Here is an 18,044-nt window from a genome sequence, read left to right on the forward strand (position 1 = left end):
GGATTTAGTGACCAATCCCATAACCATTGAATCAAGTAGGTCAGAAGTTTGATTTTGATATATTGACAAATGAGACCTAAACCCATATTTTTATATATAAAGTCTTATTTTTTGTCACTCAAATTATCTTTGGGATGATTTTTACCATCTATCCTTGCCGTACAAAGAAGAGAGGGAAATAAACTCAACGGAAGGAAGAGAGTAGAGAGGTTTTTAAATCAATATCTTGCCATAAATGGTATTTTCTTCGAACCATGCCTTGATACTCACTTCAATGCATCGGTTTCATAATACTCACCACCTATAAATGCCCACCATGGCAGACCCCCTGATATTCAAGTAGCCAACAATTCACTCTTCAGATAGCCAAAACTTCTGTCTTCCTTTCCTTCCTCCTCCTCTTCCTCTCCGTACTCACTTCAGGTTTGTTACTTATTAGCCGAACCACATAAATCTGCCTTATCTCGAAGACAGATTGCTGTTTTTATATAATTTATTTTTTGGCTGTTTACATGAAGGCAAAGGCTGTGAATTAGCAACGAGGGGCGGTGGGTGTCCCGATTTGGCGGCGTGCAAACAAGTATGTCAGCCGTGCTACAGAGGAGTCGGGAAAGTTGTGGCATTCTGTCGGTCTGCCGGCGGAGGAATTCCCTTTGATCAGTGCATTTGAGCGTTTAAAGACGGCGCTCCTTGCACCCCCGTTGGTCCACCCAGATGTCTTGGACCATGGCCACCTACTCAGAATGTGTAAATCTGTATTCAGTTGTATTCCTGAAAATTTTGAATGAAATAATAGTATTCAGATTTCTCTCAAATGTTCTTGACATTTACCGATGGAAATGTTTTCATTTCATTTTTATCATAGTTATTAGTATCCAGTGATACATAAAATATCTTAAACATCTTACAAAGTACACATGTTCAGTATATTTTTATATTTTATCGATGTGAGATTCACGTAAATGTTTCACATATATAATTAGAAGAGTATTAAAAATTGGTATGATATAGTGTACATATCAACTATATAATATATATTATCGATATAAATCAACACATTTTTTTATCTTAATTACTAATTTAACTTAAACAAACTCACAACGAATTCGATTTATGAGAGTTTGAATTTAAGAGTTTTATATTGGAACAAACTCAAAATTGGGGGTCTTTAACTAATTAAGTTTACAAATTTGATTTAAATTAATTAAAATAAAATAATATTATTTTAACCGATGTGCACTAAAATATTGGTCAAGGAGAGCAAGAACAAGTGTCAAATTGTAGAATTGAGAAGAAAATTTATTTACTCTAAATAAAGATTGGGATAATCTAAAACCAGCGTATACTAACATTATTCCAAAATGAGACTATCTTTCTTCCCGCAACCAAACATAGGGAATCTAAAGTCTCAGGTAATGTCAATGACTAAACTGCCCTCCTAAGACCCGATTCTCTCTTGTTCCTCAAGAAGCCCGTACTCGAACAGAACACAGAAACAGATCGACAATACTACTACCACAACAACCGCCACCGCCACCAGATCCACCGAAACATGGAGTGCGTGTTCGGTTTAGTCGGCAACGGTTTCTCAATTTTAGTGGCTGATACGTCGGCCGTTCACAGTATACTTGTTCACAAATCTAACGAAGACAAGATCATGGTCCTCGACTCTCACAAACTCATCGCTGCAAGCGGTGAACCTGGTGACAGGTACATTCATTTATACATGTTTATTTTTGCCTGTGTATACGTACGCTTTTTATGCGTATTTCTTTCCTTTTTTTTTTTTTTGCAGAGTGCAGTTTACGGAGTTTATACAGAAAAATGTGGCTTTGTACCAATTTCGTAACGGAATTCCGTTGACGACTGCAGCAGCGGCCAACTTTACGCGAGGAGAGCTCGCTACTGCTTTGAGAAAGGTATTTATTCAGTGCGGTGTAGAATGAGGTTTTTGTTAAACGTAGCGTTTTAGATTTACTGGCTTATTTAGTGTTTTTGAATATTCAATTAATAAATGAATTATAAAATTTGAAGAATGTTTGATAATTAGGTAGGCATTAGCGATGTAAGTAGAACTTCACTGAGGTCTTGCTTTTTTCAGTAAATCAGATTTGGTGTTTGGGTTATTTGAATATGATGTTACATATCATTTAAACATAGTTGTTTCCATTCAAGGGATAATGCCTTCTTAGACATTGGCTTACTTGCTGGCTGGTTTATATTTGAAATCCGGCTATCTTTCTTCTCATGTCTCTTGTTATGAGTTATATGTTCTTCAGGTTCTTGTGTTTCTTATTTTACCCTTGGATTGATTAAAAAAAGAAAAATGGACCTTGGCAATTGGAAGCAGAAAGCATTGGGGTAGCCCTGCACTTGTTTGGATGCTGTCGTTCTTGTGCAATGTGTGCTACAGAGCTGTTGTGATGAGTTACAGCTGTAGGCATTGCAAATTGGTACTTGCTAGGGATTGCCTGGTTAAAATAAGCTTGGGTTTTTTTGGACAAAAGATAGGAAGGGATTGTAAGATACGTGACAACTTTTGCTTTTAGCTGGGAATCAATTGATGTGAAATTTATCCACATTACGGATTTTTTGAAATGTGTCTTTGAGGTTTTGTTTTGATATTCCAGACTGAGAAATCTCCTTTGACAAACTTTGTTGGTGTCCCTACTGACCAATGACTAGATTAATTTTGCATGTTCTATTTTACAACTTATCTTTTATGAATGTCCTGTTTCTTGTGTGCAATGAGTGCTAAACTTATGGTTTTTGAGTTGAGGTTAAAGTATTGTATAAATGACTTTCCTCAGGTCATACTTAGAACATCAAGCATCTAAGCACAGATTAATGCAAAGTAATACCATTCTACTGAGACAAAATAGATTTTCTTTTTAATGGATAGACAAGTAATAGGTATTAAGAAATTTGCATGTTTCAACTATATGGGGAATACTGTATATAGTGTTTGCATTCCACTCCCTGTCCTAAAGTCAATGAAGAGTGTTGTTAATTCAAGTTGTATTGTTGTTCTTTATTTCTGCCAGTTCCTTTCAGGTTCTTCTTTGGAGGATATCTTCTTATTATCTTTTATGACTGCTTCACTGCTTCCCATTTTGTAATTAGGTTAATTTTCCCTTTTTTTTTTGGGTTGAAATAAGGGACATAAATATGATGTTGATACATTAAATCACTAATCTATAATTTATGTTAATGGTTTAATCCTTTCTTGATTGCCCTTCATGGACAAAGTAACTGTTGTACAGGACTAGAGTTCTATTACTGATGAGAGTAGTGAAAGTAACCTAGTAAGAGAAAATAAAGTAACTTTCAAAGCGAGAGCATAACCATTTATCTTTGAGAGCACATAGTAGGCCCTTTGTTGTTGTGCCGTTGACTATATTTTTATCTTTTGATATTAACAAACAAACTGATTATTCAGTTAGCCATGGCTCAATTGTTTCCTATGGGCATCTCAAGCATGTTGGTTTAGCAGGTCTATTATATACACACAGATAGAACATGGGACATGCATAAGCTTGTAACTGCAGTTGTTAGTTAATACTTACTTTTCTTGCTTAGGTAGTCATATATCAAACATATGACATGACTAATTGTGGTATTTGGTTTCAGAACCCATACATGGTCAACATCCTTTTAGCTGGCTATGATAAGGAGACAGGCCCATCTCTATACTACATCGACTACATTGCTAGTCTTCACAAGGTTGATAAGGGTGCATTTGGTTATGGCTCCTACTTTTCACTCTCCATGATGGACAGACACTACCACAGCGGTATGTCAGTGGAAGAAGCGATTGATTTGGTTGATAAGTGCATAATGGAGATCCGGTCCAGGCTGGTTGTGGCACCCCCAAACTTCGTGATTAAGATAGTTGACAAAGATGGAGCAAGGGAGTATGCCTGGCGTGAATCTGTCAAAGAAACCACTGCTTCGTAAGCGCGACGGCTTTATACTTGAACTGCTTCGCGTTCTTGCTTGAACTGTCAATATTAAGATTAGTTAATGTTATGGAAATTTAATTCAACTTCTGAAGTGGAATTCTCGAACTGAAAAATGAAGTTTTATTTCACAGTGTCTTGATTGACGCCGCTTTTCTATCAATTAATATTAGCTCTTGTGTTCATCCTAAATTTTGGTCACCTGCCAGCCACCAGTGCCATCATTTCCTAATTACTTTAATAATGATTCTTGTATATTATACTTGCAGAGAAATCACTGGCGGTCCTTGTTTGTTATTGTTAAATCAAATTGTTAAAGGAACCCATGTAACACTGATAAAAAACACAAATAAGAGAGCCAACATCTTAAAGCGTTTTGTAATGGTATCAAGATATGTAATTTATTTACCCAGCATCTGTGAGCTAAAAGTGTGCTTTGTTTTGAAACTTGTTTTTCATCTTCTCAGGGAAGGTTCACATTGGTCAGCATATACGATCATCTAATCACATAATGACATATCATCTGGATATCCAATACACATAATTTATTTTCTTGGATTAGGCAGTAGAGTGTGTCTGAGCATTGAATTTTGTAAGCTTTATCACTGAGTTTGGAGATACAAGCCATTCGAAAGGTTTGATCAAGCTTTAACGTGTAATAAATAAGTTCACTTATATTTGTTATTGATGCAATTTCTTATCAACAACTAATGTATGTAATTATGTTTGTGCTATATTATGGTTCTGTCTCAAACTTAAAGATGGAAATCGTTATCAAAACCACACTTTTATGCCTAAAAACTCCTATATGAACTTGTTACAGGCAATCACATAGTTGTTTAACACATGAAAGTGAGAACATCTAAATGAGTAGTACCTGTATCACTATGTATGAGTGAAGACAAGAAGGGAAATCAGTATTCCTGGTAGAAACAAGCTCTTGCTCTTGTAAAACTCTGTTGATGCTCTAGAACCTCTGGATACTATCAAGGATGAACTTGGAGTTGTAGGTGAAGTCGTGATTGGAGCTGAGGCATTATCATGACCTGCAAAATTGTGAACTTCAGTAAGCGGCCATGGTACCACTAGCAATGCCTTGATAACAAAATGTCATTGCCACCTCAGTTTGCTATACACCAACAATGTAATTCAAGTGAAATATGCGTTTGATACTTGCAAGAGCATATATTTCTAAATGATAATAATAATTACAAAAAAAAAATGAATGAATAGACTGAGTTCATTGTAGTTGCTTACCTGGATCAAAAGGTTTTGGGATTTCTGGAGTTGTCGCACCATGGGAAGGGGGTGATAGCAAATGTGGTGGCTGCCCCGAATCAGAAGGTTTTGGAAGTGGGAAAGGAGGCGAAGGCTGCTTACCCGAATCAGAAGGTTTTGGTAGTGGTAGAGGAGGCGAAGGCAATTGTGGTTGCTTACCCGAATCAGAAGGTTTTGGAAGTGGAAGCGGGGGCAAAGGCAATTCTGGTTGCTTTCCTGAATCAGAAGGCAAATGTGGTTGCTTACCTGAAGCAGAAGGTTTTGGAAAGGGCAATGGAGGGTGGTTATCAGAAGGTTTTGTAATTGGAACTTGTGGGCGATTATCAGAAGGTTTTGTTGGAATTGGCAATGGTGGGTGATTATCAGAAGGTTTTGGAGGAATTGGCAGTGGTGTGTGATTATCAGAAGGTTTTGGAATTGACACTTGTGGGTGATTATCAGAAGATTTTGGAGGAATTGGCAATGGTGGGTGATTATCAGACGTTGTTGGAGGAATTGGCAATGGTGGGTGATTATCAGAAGGTTTCGGAATGGGAAAGTCTTGTTGGTTATTTGATTCAGGTGGTTTCGGAATCTGAAATGGCGGCTCACCTGAATCAAAAGGAAACGGGAATTGCTGTTTACTATCTGAATCAGGAGTCAAGCGGCCCAAATCCGTTTCTGATGTCCCTGTGATGCAAATCATGCGCTCACAAATTACGAGTCATTTAACAATGGCAGGCCAAACCCTAGTCTCTGATTCTCAAATAATTTCGAGATTAAGGAAATGAATACCTGAGGAACAGATCGACTCCGGAGATTGGCAAACGGAAGACAGCGAACGGAGTCTGGTTTCATTCATCGGAAAGCCAAAGAAGAGCGGCTGACGGATAGGTTCACAGAGGCAGTCACCGTAGCCAGAATCGAAAGCCGAGTTTACTACGTCACAGCAGTGAGACGGCACCGTTTCGGCCTTGTTATTGGGCGGCGCGGATACGTATGGAAGACATGGCGAAAACGCCACCAGCACGGCGGAACAACCATCAGGCTCTGGCAGTTGTGCTGACGTGGCAAGGAAAAGTGTGAAGGTGAGAAGGGGGAGGAGAGCTGTCAGCGCCGTCATGATTTCGCCCGGACTTGAGAGGGAGATCTCTAAGGTTTTAGTTGGTTGGTATGCCGAAGACGGTTAAGGTTGTTATATAGAAACAAGAATTGGCGCCACTGCCTATTGAAACGAGTCGTTTTACGTATTTGCCCTTTTCTTTTCATTCTTTCAAGTCTTAATAGTAGTAAATCCAATGAATTTTTTAATAGCAATCCAATAAGTATTTAGTGCCGATTTAAATATTAATAATGACAAATATTATTTTATTTTTAATTTAAAATTATTAAATTATATAATGATATATTATTATTAATATCAAATTTATTCGAATTCGAACTTAAGAGTTAAATATTTTTTATCTTAAATTTTAGAGGTGTTCAGTTCACCCAATTCATGAGTCTGAAAAACTTAAATATAAATCGATTAAAATGATTTCATTTTGATTAATATAAATCAAAACGATATGATTTTCATTATTTTTATTTAATGACAATACCTAAACTCGATTCAAGCGTGACTCCTCTTAAATTAGTTGAACTCGATCACCCTTGAAACAAGTTTAGGGAACGCAAGTTTGGATATATTCAAATCGAGTCAAACTCAACTTAATTTAAGTCAGCCCTACTCAAAATGGTACTCACTATAAGTATTTATAGTTTCATTGATTTTTTTTTTATACAATGGGTAGAGGGGTGTCAACAATTTTTTATATTTGATACTGTTAAGTATTATCAGTTATAAATAAATAAAAAATAATTAAATCATTTAATTATTTAATAATACATAAATTTCTTCGTACGACGAATTAAAGTCTTTTAAGATTGTTTTTGTTTTAATAAATGAGTATAGAATAATATGAACTTTTATAATCAAAATACTAATAATCATTTAATTTTAAGGTCAAAATTTCCCATAATTAATCAAATTAAGTCACTTAAAACATTTCCACTATTAATTTTAGAAATCAAAATCATGTCTACAAAACAAGACAAATTTAGGTTGTTAAGCTAATAATACCCCACATCTACAACTACATTAGGGTTCTTATTAATTTTATAATTATATGATATGAGAGATATAATTACATATTTATAGGTCTCTTGACTTTATTGTGGGGATGTATTCCCCTATGACACTCAGTCAAGATGCCTGTCTCATTTGATCAAATTCCACACTCCAACAGTCACCAACTTGGAGACTAATCTTTAAGAAGGAACTTAATGATCTCCTGTTGTGATGCCTCTACATCACTAACCATGGAGGCCAGTTGTCAGTGGTGACAATCTTGGTCAACAAGTCTCTTTGGTTTTTCGGTATAGGAATCTTCTTTAATAACTATGTTCCATCATTTATCAACCCACAAATGGGATGATATCTCTACTTATTGTGCTTTCGATTTTGGATAAAAAACTAGATTCTTGGTCAGATAAATAACACTTTGACTATCATTTAAAAGTGTACTATTATCCTATGTCTTGCCCAACTCTTTCAGAACATTTTTCAGCCAAATCATCTTGTCACATATTGTGTCCATTGATCTCCCTGTTGTGAGGGGTTACACCTCCAATGAGTCTTGACCGATCTTAAAATATTCTTTAAGCATAATCAAATTCTATACTCAAATACTATGACAGGCCACAAAAATGTATTAATATATGCAAAATAAGCTAGGTAAATGTGGATATTCTCTCTCTCTCTCTCTCTCTCTCTTCTATATATATATATATATCCTTAAAAGATTTGATAAATTAGATTATTCTAAGGACAATGTACAACACCATTGATTTTCTGTAAAAGCAATCTTCACAAATAGCTCTGTTTCAAGCAGAATCATGATGGAATTCATTAAGAAGGTCTCACTGCCTTGATATCTAAATTTTGTTTCATATCCTAACTGATTTTTCCATAGAAATTTAAGGCAAAATCAATTCACTTGCACTGCATTTTCTTACTGTTCTTCATATACTTGAAAAAGTACAATGTTTTATTCACATGAAGAGTGTACAATGCATAGCAAGATTCATTGATAAGTAGAGGATTAGGAAAATAAGATACAAACATGAACAGCCAAGCACAGGAACAGACTTATAAGCATCAACATTTTAGTTTCATTTTCCCCACTTGACCATTCATTCCCGGACTTGGACACATTGCATTTGGGAGCAGAACTTTCAGTTGAATTATTTGAAGTGTCAACAACTGTTGTCGAGTTCAATGGAAGCTGCACCGTCTCCTGTGGAGGCAGCGGCAGAATCACATTTTCCGGTGGAGAAAAAGGCTGTGCCTGCTCAGGGCTAGATGGTGGAATGGCTATTGGCATTGGAGCTAGAACTTCATGTGAAAATTACAGGAAAAAAACCCTGTTAGCATTAATCAAATTCAAGAAGTGAAGAAAACCAAGCACAGATTGGAGCGTTACCTCGACAAAGTGTCAGAGGAGGTACAGAAATGAAGCAATTCGAAAATGGTAACGGAATTGGAGCGCTTAAGAGAGGAATGTTGGATGATGCTAACAGCGAGCACAAGCAGTTATACCCAGATTGAACAGCCTGAGTGAGTGTTTTGCAGCATGTTTCAATGGAAGTTTTATCACCTTGATCCAAGCATTGCAGCAGGTTGATGCCCTCAATGGAGCACCCTGGAATTTGGCTGTTGATTTTCGGGATCAAAACACAGAGTTCCAGGAAAAGGATCCAAGTAATTTTGATTAAAACCATGCCCCTGGAATCCATTATGAAAATGCAAATATAAGGATGTAAGTCTACTTAGAAAGCATGGCACGTACATATATATCTGCCTTTGCAAATAAGGTGTTTTTGGCATGTTTTAGAGCTTTCACAGATCTTTCCTACAATGCCCTTATAATTTTTTTTTTCTTTTTTGTACTTAATTTTGATAGGCATTTTTCCAGAGATGATAATCTGCAAGTCTGCCAAATCTGCAGAACCTATTCTTTCCTTCTGGAGATTTCAGAAATAGAAGTTAGTTATGTTGATGCTTTGATGGTGTTACATTTTAATGTTTGAGAGTAATCAGAAACATAAAAGAAAAACTTATTTGTCCAAATTGTACTAAAAGAGTAAATAATAATGTTTAAAAAAAAGGAAGATTGAAAGTATGCTTAAGGGTTGCTGAATTGGGGTCAATCATGCAGATTGTGGGGAGTCATGAATCTCTGTGAAGGTACATTCAACAACATTTTTTTAACCAACTAGAAGGGACTAATTTGATGACCATGACATGAATATGGAATGAAATGGGTTAAATCTTCATGAGCCCATTTTTGTTCTCCTCATGTACCAATCAGCAGAGGAGCTACTTACCATTGGTTGGAGCTTCACACCAATCAATTACTTTAGTTGTGGTGAACCCAAGGGGGGATCAATTGACCCCCTTGGGATTGAAATTTTTGAGTTAACTTCATTGGGTATGAAAAATAAGTGTGTTAATACCTCTTTAGACTTGATAACCTTTTCTTAGTTGAAGATGACCCTTTTATATTGTATCTTTAGATTCGTCATTGACTTTGGTAGACTTTTAGATAAATTGTAACTGGGAGGTTCAAAAGCTAACTTAAGGAATGAGATTTTTCTCACACTTATACACTAACATCTAATTCTTTTTTCCGACCGATATAGGATAACCCAAATCATAGTGATATTTCTTTCTACACAAGAATTTGTATATGCAATGTTGTTCTGTTACCGATAAACAAGTTGTTGTATTCGGTGTATTACTGATATTGAACTCTGTAAACATGCCAAAATTCTTTAGTCTAAAATAACTTTTTACAACAGGCTCATAACAAATAGCCAGGAGAACTATTAAGAATCCATTTTTCAAGAATTCCAAGGTCTGTCACAAACAGTAAAGAAGCTTCTTCGCAAGTTTATTTACTAAAAAATGACTCAATATAGAATATGAACAAGCCCAGAACAATAATCACATACCAAAAGAACATTTCTCAAAGTTTTAAGTACATAAATAGAGATCCAAAGGCAGAGACCTAGTAATACTTCATTACCAACAATGCTACTGCTAATAGAAGAAGAGATGGTGAGAAATTATAAGAGGGCATGGCAACTGATGATGGAGTCACAACAGAGCGGCTCCCCGGAGTCAGGGTGGGGGCTTTTGGATCCACAGCCGTAGATGGTGGAGTTAATACTGGTGTTGTGTCTGATTCTGGCGCTGTAGCAGAGGGTGTAGGATCAGGAACAACAGTTGCTGCAGAAAGAAATATATAGTTTAATTTGATCTTTAAAAAAATAGAAACTTCAGAAACTACATAGGTAGAAGTTTACCTGCCGGACTTGCAGCTGGTGGTGCCCCAAATGATGGAGGACCTGCAAATTAGAAAACAAAATGGTTAAAGTCTATTCAATTCGCCAAAACAATCCTAAATGTAAGGGTGGATACGAACTGAGTTGAGTGTAAACACTTTTTGACCTGAATAAAAAATAATTTGATTCGAATTCATTGAACCAACATTAAGGATGGTTTGAGTCTAATTTGAATAAAAATAATTCAATTCAAATTCGGTTTGAATTTGAATCAAATTTGTTATTCAAATTCATTACTCGAATTTGTTACTCAAGTTCATAGTTTGAGTTTGTGATTTATTAAGAAAAAAATGTCATTTAATAATTACTTAACATAATTTAAACCGAGCTACGAGTTAATTCAAATTGAATTGAGTTATTTACCCATTTTGTGAGCTAGACCGAGTCAAACTAAATTTATATCAAATTTAGTTTGATTTAAAATGAGCTGAATCTTTTAATTCGAAGTCAGTTTAAATTTGAACTAAACAAATTTAAACCAACCCAAGCCAACTTTCGAATGTGACCTAACTCAATTCGAGTCCAACCCTTCCTAAAAGTGTCAAAATGGATTGGTAAAGATACCTGGAGCAGGAATAGGTGCAGCAGTGGCTGCAGACAAAGAAAATTTCCATTAGCATTTTGTTTGTACTGAAAAGAGGACTAAAATATCGGAAAATTTACTTACATTTGCATTGAAGAGGGACGCCAGGCATGTTGCAAGCTCGGGGCAGAGAGATGGCGAGGCTTCGGTTGATGGGTATCTGAAAAGGGACATTTCCGGTGACAATGAGGCAGGCACAGTCCATGCCAGTGCTTGTGAGGGACTTGAGTGCATTGCAACAGTCGGCGGTCGGCGAAGTACCATTGGCAGAACTATTTGTGATCAAATTCATCATACAAGGGCTGATGCTTGAAATCATGGAAGCCGTGCAGGGCGTAGTCACTTGCCCATAAACAGGCAAGATAGAACCCACAAAAGCTACGGTGGCCACCAGAAGTGGAAGCGAGCACCGCAAAGACAAGGAGAGCTTCATGATTAAAAGACGTAAAATGACGCGAAAGAGATGATTTGGTGATTGGGGAAGAGAAGAACGAAGGAATTTATAGAAGAAAAGGTTAAGATTCGAGAGGGAAACATAAACATGGTGGATTTCAAGTTGGTCTTGAAGCTCAGCTACCTAAACTAATTTTTGTGACAATGGAGGTTGAACCGTTAGCCACGTGGCATTGTTTCAGGGCCCCATTTTGGTTGATGATTCTACCGATGGCGGCTTTTTTATATCAAAAGGTTAGCATTGCAAGATTGTTAATAAAATTGGTGGCTTTCAAATGACCAACTCTTAATATTGCTTATAAAATTAAGAGTAATATTATGTGTATTCACTTTAAGTACATAATTAGATACACACTTATATGTATTATTACGTGATTGATTGTTATTTTATTTTTAATTCAAAATTACTCAATCATATAATAACATATATAAGTGTGTATTCATTTATATATACAAAGTAGGTACATATGGTTTTATTGTAAAATTAATTAAGTACATTGTTTTGGTAAAGCATTAAGCATGATGATAGTTATTAGTATCGTTTCACGCATACCCATGCGATATGATATAATTGAAAAAACGTATTTTAATATGTATAAAAAACTGGCACATATGGTGCGCATATCATACCATATAATACTTATTGGTAAGTATATTGATACAAATTTCTAGAGAATTAATGATTTAGTACGGGTGTATCTGAAACATCCTAAACCTTCGAAAATGATTAGGATATTTTTCAAGGTGACATGGTGAATGGAAAATTTTATAATTTTATTATTTTTTTAAAGTGTTTCATATTATATACGATATGTGATACATAATTTAAAAAATTAATTTTTTAATACACGATATGATACAAGATTCAAAGTGGGTATAGTTAAGGTTTTCGTAATGAACTGGGTATGCATATTCCAATGTACTTAACAAAGTAAATGGGCCTAGGCCCAATTAGTGAAATTTTCCCTCTAGAGGAAATAATACAAAACAGATTAGCAATAGAAGTTGAAAATAATTAGATTATGATTTTCCCACTTTCTAATTTCTCTATTATTTTCAATATATTTTTATATTTTTCTATATGCTATAGCATTATTTATTTTCCAACATCTTCTTAATTATTTCTCAAAAATAACCAAAAATTTCCTATAAAATGTCTAATTTTATAAATACATATTGAGAATGGGGTAAGATATGTAGAATATGATTATTTATTTGGTTTAGATTTTTACAATATAATTATATTATTAAATAAATATTAATACTATGTACAAATATTTAATTTAAACCTTGAGTCCTCACATAGACTCCTAGCTAACAAATATACTAGTCTAAAAGTTTATATATAAGATTAATATGTATTAAAATTGAAGGTTAATGAAATACCTGATTACGACATGTTTTATGAAATTGTAGAATTTCTAAAATTATTTGAATTTGGTTATTGGTCTTTCTTTCGTAAAATCTTTCTTAATAATTGTTTTCGATGGATAAAGTTATCTAATTTTTAATATTGTTGTAAATTTTAGAGAGAGACTTAGATTGAACCCTCCCATCTAAACCCTAAAACCCAAATTGTTGTTGCAACCCAAATTATATTATTAAGTAAGTAAGCTCATCGTAAGATCTCATTGGACTTAATATATCCGATTTTATAAAATTAAAAAATAATTAATGTTTGCCTACTCAATCAAATTTTCTAACATTATATGCTAATAATATGTGATTTTTCATACATTTATGATTTATCATATTTTACAAGGAGGAGAAGCTTTGGTCGGGTGTGATTGAAAGTATGCATTTGACCATTAGGAAGTTTTAGAATGGAGGTAGGAGTAGATTTAAATCAATTAAGTTCGAATTGAATCTATAATATCTAACTCAAATTTCAATTTATTCGAATTAGTATATAATATCATCAAAATTTGTTAAGATAAACGGTGGTACAAACTGGGTGAAAATTGACATTAGAGAAATAATTGAATGAAGTTACAACGTTAAAACTACAACTCAAGATGAACTTATTTGATTCAATCAATGATTCAAGCCAAACCGACTTGAATCCGGTCACCCCATTACGGAGAGGCATGCCATTGAATGAATGGTGTCAAGATTCATGTATCCATTCTAGAATCATACCAAGTAATCTTAAGTGAAAAAATAGTCTAGTTTTGAAGTTAGGTCACTGACTGCCCTTTCCAAAAATGTAAGATCAATCTCCAACCCCAGGTGTTCAGCTCACACAACACCCTCAAAAACTTGTATCAGCATGCATACATTTGAAGTAAGAGGAAAATTTTGAGTCTAATAAAATTTGTAATGGACTTATTTAATTATCACATAGGCGATAATACTATATGTTCACCATCGAGGGTAGTCTAAGTAGTGTTTGTTTGGGGAAGCGTCGTCCAGTTTGGACGAAGAAAGAGGTCTTGGGTATAAGATTCAACAAACCCATCCTGTTTGGTGTGATCGACATAACCTTGAAAGAAATGTTTGGCTTGAGAACACTCAATCTAGATTATGTATTATTATGTGATTGAATGATTTTGAATTAAAAATAAAATAATATTCAATCACATAATGACACATCATCAATGTATCTAATTGAATACTCAAAATTGAGTACACGTAACATTATAACCCTTACCAATCTACTATTTTTATAAATGTCCTATGAATCAGTGAATCTTTATTATATATTATAAAATCTTACCTCATAGAGCCTGTTATTGTTCACCAAATAAACCTTAATCGGCAATATCTCCATCCCATATAAATATCACCAATTGTTCAAGCAAAAACTCCAACTCAGAAGCTGCAACGTTATCATCATAACATGGCTTCAACAGGGATGGGTTTCTCGATGGTCCTAGTGACCTTGTTCTCATTTTGGGCAACCACCAGCCGGGCTCAATCGGATTGCACCAATGTGATAATCTCCCTTGCCCCTTGCCTCACTTATGTGAGCGGCAGCTCCTCCACCCCATCCCCGTCCTGCTGCTCACAGCTTGCCAGCGTCGTCAAGTCGAACCCCCAGTGCCTTTGCACCGTGCTGAACGGAGGCAGCTCGAACTTTGGTGTTTCAATCAATGAGACGCTCGCTCTAGCCCTCCCTGGTGCTTGCAATGTGGAAACTCCACCTGTTAGCCGATGTAATGGTAAGAGTAAATGTGAACATCCCAAAATGATCATTCATAATAGGCTGTTTCATTTAGAGTTTGATGCTTTAAGTTTGGGCAGCTGTTGCTGACGGGCCTGTGATGTCTCCTTTTGGCTCTCCAGAGGGTTCTCCGGCAGCTTCACCAAGTGATACTACAGCAGGAACTGGCTCGAAAATGGTTCCATCAACTAGTGTGAGTGCTGCCATTGCCAATACTGAGATCATAAACACAGCCCATCAAGTTGCGATCATGTTTGCTGTGCTTATGGCTTCATATGCATTAACAGCAAGCAGTTTCTGAGTTCCTTTTGAGCTTCACAGTGAGCTCTCTATTTAAGTTTGTGTGGTTTGCACAATATATATAAGTTATGTGTTATGAGAGTGAGATTTTACAAGCTTCCCTTTGGTGTGTGTTATGGGTTGTAAGACTTGTTTCAGTCTATATGAATAAATAATCATCACTATTTTAGTTAAATTTGATCTTCCTCCCGTAGGTTTGGATTCGAGCTAAGCCAAGCCAAGTCAAGCCTGAACGAGTGAACAAAGGCTTGCTCAAGTTCAATTCGAATCTATAATAGCTAACTCGAACTAATTAGAGATGTCATTAGAGAGGATTATCAATGAAATAAATAGTGACACTAGCAAATTAAATAGTATAAAAATATTGTCATCAAAAGATTTAAACTAAATTTGAATTAAAATTGACTTGTTTCAGGTCTAGATTGATCTTTCTCCGTAAGCCAAACATAATCCAAATATGAGCTGGCTAGAGTTCGATTTAAATATATAATAGTTAATTCGAACTAATTAAAGATGTCATTAAAGAATTATTAATAAGATGAATAGTATCACTGACGAATTTAATAGTATACCAATATTATCATAAGAGGATTCAAACTAAATTTAAATCAAGTTTTCGAGCTTAAGTTTTAACTTGAACTTAGTTCAAATCAAACAAGTCAAATGAACTTGATTTAGATCCAGTTCTACTTCCATGTTATAAGATCTATATATTGCAAAAATAGATCAAAGTTCATTTTGGAACAAATTGATTAAAACATGACAATTCAGCCAATTGTTGGTGTCAAGGTTTAAAAGCTTCAAGGAAATGTTTGCAATAAAACTATGTAAACATACTTTTAATACACAGTCTAGGTATACAGATGATATGTCATCATGTGATTAGATTATTTTGAATTAAATATAAAATAATATTCAATCAAACGATAACATCATTTATATACCCAAATATATACAAAAAAATATATTCATATAATATTGTTGAAATGTTTGAGATTGTCAATTCACATTATAGAAATTTGGTTATGTATTATTCTAATTTTTATTTATGTTTGATATTAGAAAGAAAATCCACCGTACCAATAAATTATAAATTTATTTAATTATATTTGAACTTGTGTTATATTATTCAGTGATACTTATATTCCTATTGGACTGTCGTTGATTTAGATTAGCCCTTGACCGGGTCAAGTCCTAATTTGGATCCGAAAACAATTCACCTGTAGTCTTATTCACGAATGGAATTTATGAACATTTCTAGTCAAATTCCTTGACAAACAAAGATTCGCATATGCGTTCTAAATTTATAAAATGTTGTTTTTTCAATTAGATCTAGAAGGCCTTGTAACTTTTTCCCCCCAACTTCAATGAATTAACAATTGCTACCTTTCAAGTTTGAGATATCCATTTTTACACCCATGAATTGAAATCAAACGTTATTTTTGTCACTTTAAATAATATGTAATAGAACTAATATTATTTACGTTTTTAATAAGACAAACAAACGCTAATTACTTTTTTTTTTTTCGTTTTTTTCTTCATCTTTTTTTTTTAATTTCTTGACCATTAGAAAATTCACAAAGTGAGAAGAAATCGATGAAGGAATCAAAGAGGAGGAGAGGCGAGGTGACGACGAAATTGAAGAGGGAGAAGTTGCTGAGGGTGGAGAAGAAATTAACAGAGGATAGTCGATAATGATAGATCTGGAAGAGAAACAACAGAAGGAAAGTTACGTGCTGCCAAAAAACACGAGGAAGCTGAGAAGCGAACAATGGTAGTTTGGTGGGGCAATTGGCGACGGTGTTGACATGGTGGTGTAGGGCTGGTGATGTGGTGATGTGATTCTAGCCTGGCGAACTTATTATTAACTAGGGGTGACAAATTAATGAAGGTTTCCTGCGATGAATTGTTATTAATAAAATTGTGTGTATTTATTTTTAATACATAATTTATGTATGTATATAGATTATGTATTATTATATAATTAGATGATTTTAAATTTAAAATAAAATAATATTTAATTTCATAATAATATATTATCTATTTATATGAATTATATACATGTAATATTATTCAAGTGTCTTTTCTTATAAGTTAATGTGTATATTAAAAAAAAAAAAACAGGGAACAGTTGAAAGTGGACCAAGAACATCCAAACCTGGACCAAATCTGAGGAAGGCCGAGAGAAAACTACAACCAGACAAGCTTGAACAAACTTGACCGAACACCAAAAAAACAGCCAAACAAAAAACCCGCAAGAAACAAGACAGCAAGCCAGACCACACCCCACAAAAACACAAGAATTAACAACCAATCAAAAAATCCAGCAAAAAGGACAGAACCACAAGCGGCCACCGAGAGACCAGCAGAAGACAACCATGAAGAATGGCTGCCAGCAAGCAGCAGAGACCAGCAGCAGGAAAGTTGACCTCTAGAAAATGCATACTGGAAGCAAGCAGCCTGACAGAGAAGCAAAACTGGACCTGGGCGACTGGAAGAAGACATGGCACCCAAGAAAATCTGCAGAAAAACTAGGCAGGGAAACGAGGAGAGCAGCAGCAGAAAGAGAGCAGCGGGACAATAGGAGACATGCAGCAGCAGAAAGAGAGCGGCAGGGCATGGCTTCTCCAAAAGCCACAGACGCAGGCAAGGAGAGGCCATTGCTCAATTGTTATTCATCTTTAGTAAAGATATACTAAATTGGTAAAATACCGAAGGGGACTTTTGTCTTTTTATTGAATCTATCATAAAACCTTACGGATTTCATCCATCATAAAACCTTATGGATTTCATCAACGAAATTGGATGACAGATGAATAAACTATATTTTAAATTTAAAGGGTGAAAAAGTATCATTAATATAAACATTGGGTGTAAAACA

General features: G+C 35.0%; 5 protein-coding genes across 5 annotated transcripts; 2 read left to right on the forward strand and 3 right to left on the reverse strand.

Annotated features, from left to right (window-relative positions):
• The first annotated feature begins 1,451 nt into the window (after nucleotides 1-1,451).
• Nucleotides 1,452-4,151, forward strand: LOC123210321 (proteasome subunit beta type-2-A). The gene is made up of 3 exons (XM_044628600.1): nucleotides 1,452-1,710; nucleotides 1,796-1,919; nucleotides 3,631-4,151. Exons 1-3 carry the CDS (start codon nucleotides 1,553-1,555, stop codon nucleotides 3,955-3,957), a joined length of 609 nt encoding a protein of 202 aa, XP_044484535.1. The 5' UTR covers nucleotides 1,452-1,552; the 3' UTR covers nucleotides 3,958-4,151.
• A 521-nt stretch (nucleotides 4,152-4,672) lies between these two features.
• LOC123212157 (vegetative cell wall protein gp1) lies at nucleotides 4,673-6,380 on the reverse strand. The gene is made up of 3 exons (XM_044631215.1): nucleotides 6,012-6,380; nucleotides 5,217-5,906; nucleotides 4,673-5,005 (listed from the first exon to the last, which is right to left on the reverse strand). Exons 1-3 carry the CDS (start codon nucleotides 6,337-6,339, stop codon nucleotides 4,845-4,847), a joined length of 1,179 nt encoding a protein of 392 aa, XP_044487150.1. The 5' UTR covers nucleotides 6,340-6,380; the 3' UTR covers nucleotides 4,673-4,844.
• A 1,979-nt stretch (nucleotides 6,381-8,359) lies between these two features.
• On the reverse strand, nucleotides 8,360-9,072 carry LOC123210108. Its single transcript, XM_044628311.1, has 2 exons — nucleotides 8,741-9,072; nucleotides 8,360-8,652 (listed from the first exon to the last, which is right to left on the reverse strand). Exons 1-2 carry the CDS (start codon nucleotides 9,051-9,053, stop codon nucleotides 8,360-8,362), a joined length of 606 nt encoding a protein of 201 aa, XP_044484246.1. The 5' UTR covers nucleotides 9,054-9,072.
• Nucleotides 9,073-10,240: 1,168 nt separating this feature from the next.
• LOC123212252 (non-specific lipid transfer protein GPI-anchored 20-like) lies at nucleotides 10,241-11,790 on the reverse strand. Its single transcript, XM_044631340.1, has 4 exons — nucleotides 11,332-11,790; nucleotides 11,229-11,255; nucleotides 10,626-10,667; nucleotides 10,241-10,548 (listed from the first exon to the last, which is right to left on the reverse strand). Exons 1-4 carry the CDS (start codon nucleotides 11,678-11,680, stop codon nucleotides 10,328-10,330), a joined length of 639 nt encoding a protein of 212 aa, XP_044487275.1. The 5' UTR covers nucleotides 11,681-11,790; the 3' UTR covers nucleotides 10,241-10,327.
• Nucleotides 11,791-14,539: 2,749 nt separating this feature from the next.
• LOC123211633 (non-specific lipid transfer protein GPI-anchored 5-like) lies at nucleotides 14,540-15,164 on the forward strand. The gene is made up of 2 exons (XM_044630424.1): nucleotides 14,540-14,861; nucleotides 14,944-15,164. The coding sequence occupies exons 1-2, from the start codon at nucleotides 14,540-14,542 to the stop codon at nucleotides 15,162-15,164; spliced, it is 543 nt and encodes a 180-aa protein (XP_044486359.1).
• Nucleotides 15,165-18,044: the final 2,880 nt, after the last annotated feature.

The sequence above is a fragment of the Mangifera indica genome, chromosome 3 (genome assembly GCF_011075055.1).
Source record: "Mangifera indica cultivar Alphonso chromosome 3, CATAS_Mindica_2.1, whole genome shotgun sequence".
In the NCBI taxonomy this organism is placed as follows: Eukaryota; Viridiplantae; Streptophyta; class Magnoliopsida; order Sapindales; family Anacardiaceae; genus Mangifera; species Mangifera indica.